This window comes from Centrocercus urophasianus, unplaced genomic scaffold, assembly GCF_019232065.1.
Source record: "Centrocercus urophasianus isolate 14NV4802_14NV808 unplaced genomic scaffold, USGS_Curo_1.0 seq_10, whole genome shotgun sequence".
Classification (NCBI taxonomy): Eukaryota; Metazoa; Chordata; class Aves; order Galliformes; family Phasianidae; genus Centrocercus; species Centrocercus urophasianus.
In genome coordinates this window covers 47,665,889-47,669,562 of record NW_024884142.1, presented here as the reverse complement: position 1 = coordinate 47,669,562, position 3,674 = coordinate 47,665,889, and the positions used below count along the sequence as shown (strand labels likewise).

At 42.2% G+C, this 3,674-nt stretch overlaps 1 protein-coding gene across 1 annotated transcript in view; it reads left to right on the top strand.

Annotated features, from left to right (window-relative positions):
* The window catches only part of LOC122157019 (vascular non-inflammatory molecule 2-like), a 13,431-nt gene extending 10,069 nt beyond the window's left edge, over positions 1-3,362 (top strand). Inside the window, 4 exon segments of the mRNA XM_042812373.1 lie at positions 699-990; positions 1,576-1,949; positions 2,111-2,281; positions 2,854-3,362. Coding sequence (XP_042668307.1) covers positions 699-990; positions 1,576-1,949; positions 2,111-2,281; positions 2,854-2,973 — 957 coding nt within the window. The 3' untranslated portion in view covers positions 2,974-3,362.
* The last annotated feature ends 312 nt before the right edge of the window (positions 3,363-3,674 follow it).

The following is a 3,674-nucleotide window of genomic DNA, read 5'->3' as shown; positions in this document are numbered from 1 at the left end:
CAGAAGGGAAACTGGTGGCTCGTTACCACAAGGTAAAGAAAAGCTTTGTCATCACACTGTAACTAACTGTCAAAATACTTTTAATCTCTAGGGCACAAATTTCAGAAGGTTTATAAAATAATTTTAGATTATTGTAGAATGACAGTCAGCACCAGGACAATCCAATGGAGGGCTCCTGCAGCTAGAGGAAAGAGCAGACAAGCACTTGGCAATATTTAAGAGCTATTCTCATGAACACTGTGGCTGCAGAAGGCATGCTATCAAACAGCTCAAGGCTACATTAGCGATAGCAAACTAGAATGAAGCTGTGGTGTATTCAGTCATCATCTCATTCAGTTAGATAGTCTTTGGCGTAGTTTTGAACAGGTCAGACTTTTCCCAAGTGATGTCTTGGCAGCAGGTAGCAGAAAGCCCTGGCTTGAAACTGCTGCCAGTAAGCAGCAGGAACAAGTCCGTCCTTTCTCAGTAGACCTCTGGGATGAGGATTTTACTTACTTTTGCTCCCTATCTTCACTGAGCCTTTTCAGGAGATCTCCAATGACTATGAAGGAGATGTCCAATGACATTTGAGTCGGAATGCGCATCTTGGCCTGAAGGAATCTCAACTGTCAGTTTTGCTTTAATCTCAGACACTAAAGTGGCATTCTGTAATCTTGCCTTATTTTTATTTCCTAATATGTCTTTTTCTTTGCCTGCAGTACAACCTGTTTAGACAAGAAACTCAGTTTAATTACCCAAAAGAGCCAGAGTTCATCACCTTTGAGACTCCCTTTGGGAAGTTTGGCATTTTCACTTGCTTTGACATCCTTTTCCGGGAGCCCGCCGTGGTGCTGGTGAGCGAGCTACAGGTGGACACGGTGCTTTTCCCAACAGCCTGGATGAATGTCTTGCCCTTTCTGACTGCTGTGGAGTTTCACTCTGCATGGGCTATGGGCATGGGAGTCAATTTACTGTCAGCAAATACTCACAACACCATCATGTCTATGACAGGTGAGTTGCTTTTTGTAAGGAGGAATTGTCTTCTTTTGTGTAAAGCACAAAAAGGTGCTTCTCTGAATTTTAGGTCATTTTTTTTACACTGTGAAATGTACTTTAGTGACTCTCTGCTTTAAAATTCTTTCACAATTCTGGTTAATATATTGACTGAAGACTGCTTCATGTGGTATGGGAACTGCTGAGTCATGGCCTGAACCTGTGATTGATTACCTAAGGCAAGCAATGAGTCAGCCACAGGAGCGTAGGTGAAGGCAATTCACCTGTGCTGCCGGAAGGGGTGGAGCCTGGCTCCATCTCTCCTAGACCCATTTAAGAGCTGACTACCAGGGGAGAAGGATCTTGTATGGAGATCCACTCTCCTGGAGTTTTGTAAGTGAGCCCAAGATATGGGCTCTATCTATTTCTATCTATTCTCTTTTTGTAACCTGCTTTGCCTAACATTCTTGTTTATTTCGTAATTGTAACATCTTAATATTCACTGATTACACTCATGTTTACACACAGCGCGCTCATGAGGCACCCGTGGTGGTTCACCCATCAGGTGGCGGTGACCCTGGGTTCCATGCATGTTGTTTGCAGGCAGCGGGCTGTTCACACCCCAAGGGCCGGCCATGTACTACTACAACAGCAAGACAAAGGAGGGACGTCTCCTGGTAGCAGAGCTGAGCGCACGACCTCGTCTTTCTCCTAACTATCCTGCTGCAGTCAACTGGAGCTCATATGCTACAAGTGTCAAAAACTATTCAGGAGAAAATAAGACCTTTTCAGGAGCTGTCCGGCGGGATATATTCACTTTCAGTGAACTTAAGCACAAAGCTGGAAATCACACAGTCTGTCAAAAAGACCTCTGCTGTCATTTGACCTATCGGATGTCAAATAAAAGTAAAGATGAAGTTTATGTACTGGGCGCATTTGATGGGCTTCATGGCTCTGTCATAAAATACCACTGGCAGGTAATTTGTTCAGCAAGGATTAGTGTAACTATATGCCAAAATGAATGAAAAATTCCAAAACATTCATTTGTTTTTGCATCAGAAGTTTTCTTGCTATCAAACACAGCTCTTGAGTATGAAAGCTTACTGTATTTTACTTTTCTGTGTCCTCTTCCCCACAGATATGCACCCTGCTCAAGTGTAAGAGCACAGACCTGAGCACGTGTGGGCAGCCAGCAGAAACTGCACAGACTAAGTTTGCCATGTTCTCCCTCAGTGGCACATTCAGCACTAACTATGTCTTTCCAGAAGTCTTGTACAGTGGTGTGCAGTTGGCCCCTGGGGAATTTGAGGTAATGGCACACTCTGGAGCTGTTTGTAGATATTCATAGTCTACACAGAACAGTGATGAGAATTTGACCTGTAGAAAGTAACTAAGCAAAGCAACATTTGGCTATTAGACTTCACTTCTCTTTACTTTCATCTGAAAATGATTTAGTGGGCTACAATTTAAAACAAGCAAACAAAAAAATTGCTGCCCTGGTCAGGTATATAACCTGCATCACTACGTATGAATAACTAACGAGAACATACAAAACAGTTACTGCCCTTTTCACATTCTTAAGGGGTGGAGAAATGATCTTTATTACAAAAATGGAGCTGGAGGGAGTTCTAAAGACTTTCTGGAAATGTGGGAGGGCAATTGCAGCATGACATTTTGATTGTCTGAGCTCTATTCCAGTGCCTAAAGTGCAAGAGTATTTCCATGTGCAAGATAGAAGATTCACATTCTTTTAATTCTTGTGATTGTCTTTAAAAAGTACTGCATCAAGTTATTTCACCTCAGAGACCTATCCTCTCTGTACCATGAAGTAGTGTTACTCTGTTATTGGATATTAGTATCATCCTTTCTCTATTCAACTAGGTACTGTCTGATGGACGTCTGCAAAGTAAGAATGGCACATCGAAACCACTCTTAACAGTGACGCTTTTTGGGAGGTGTTATGAAAAGGACCTGCCTCATCCCCTGCGAAGCTTCCTGTGATGTAACTCCCTAAATGTTAATCAGTCAGCATAGGCAAGATGAGAATTTCCCACAGTGATCCATAAGCTTCTCATGATTTGTAACAGTTATCCTGTATCATTCATATCCTTCAATCTTATTCTTCTGCTTAGTAGCCGGGGCAGATGAGTTTATTTAGAAGATCAGTGGTCACTCTATTGTGGACCTAGATCAGCAGTATCCTACTGTACTAGTGCTTGAGCCAGTGCATTTGTTATACTCTGTCATATGAAAACTCTGATTAGAAATTATTATATTTTTCAAAAATATAACATAGGTTGCTAGAATAATCCTAGTCATAAGACTGATGCTGAGATGTGTGGAATATGAAGTTGGCCACTTTTCTGTCAAACGAATCTTCCCCAAAGAAATTTCTCTGTCCCTTCTGGCTCTTTCTGTTTTTGAGACTGGAGGAGCACTAAATGTCTGCGTCCCTCAACTTCATGTGCCATTCACCAAGGCCTTCCTAATATTCAGTGGGACTCGGCCATTCTGACCAAGCTACTGTACAATGAAACAAAAACCAGATTTGAAATGGTTTTAGGTGCAATCTCCATGCAGTTTTTCATGATCCACACAGACAGTGAGTCTGCTCCATAAAGAACCTTCAGTTCTACGGTCCTGCACTGCTTTGCATGTGTGGCATACACATGCTAGGTCCAATGCATTTCAGATCACACTTA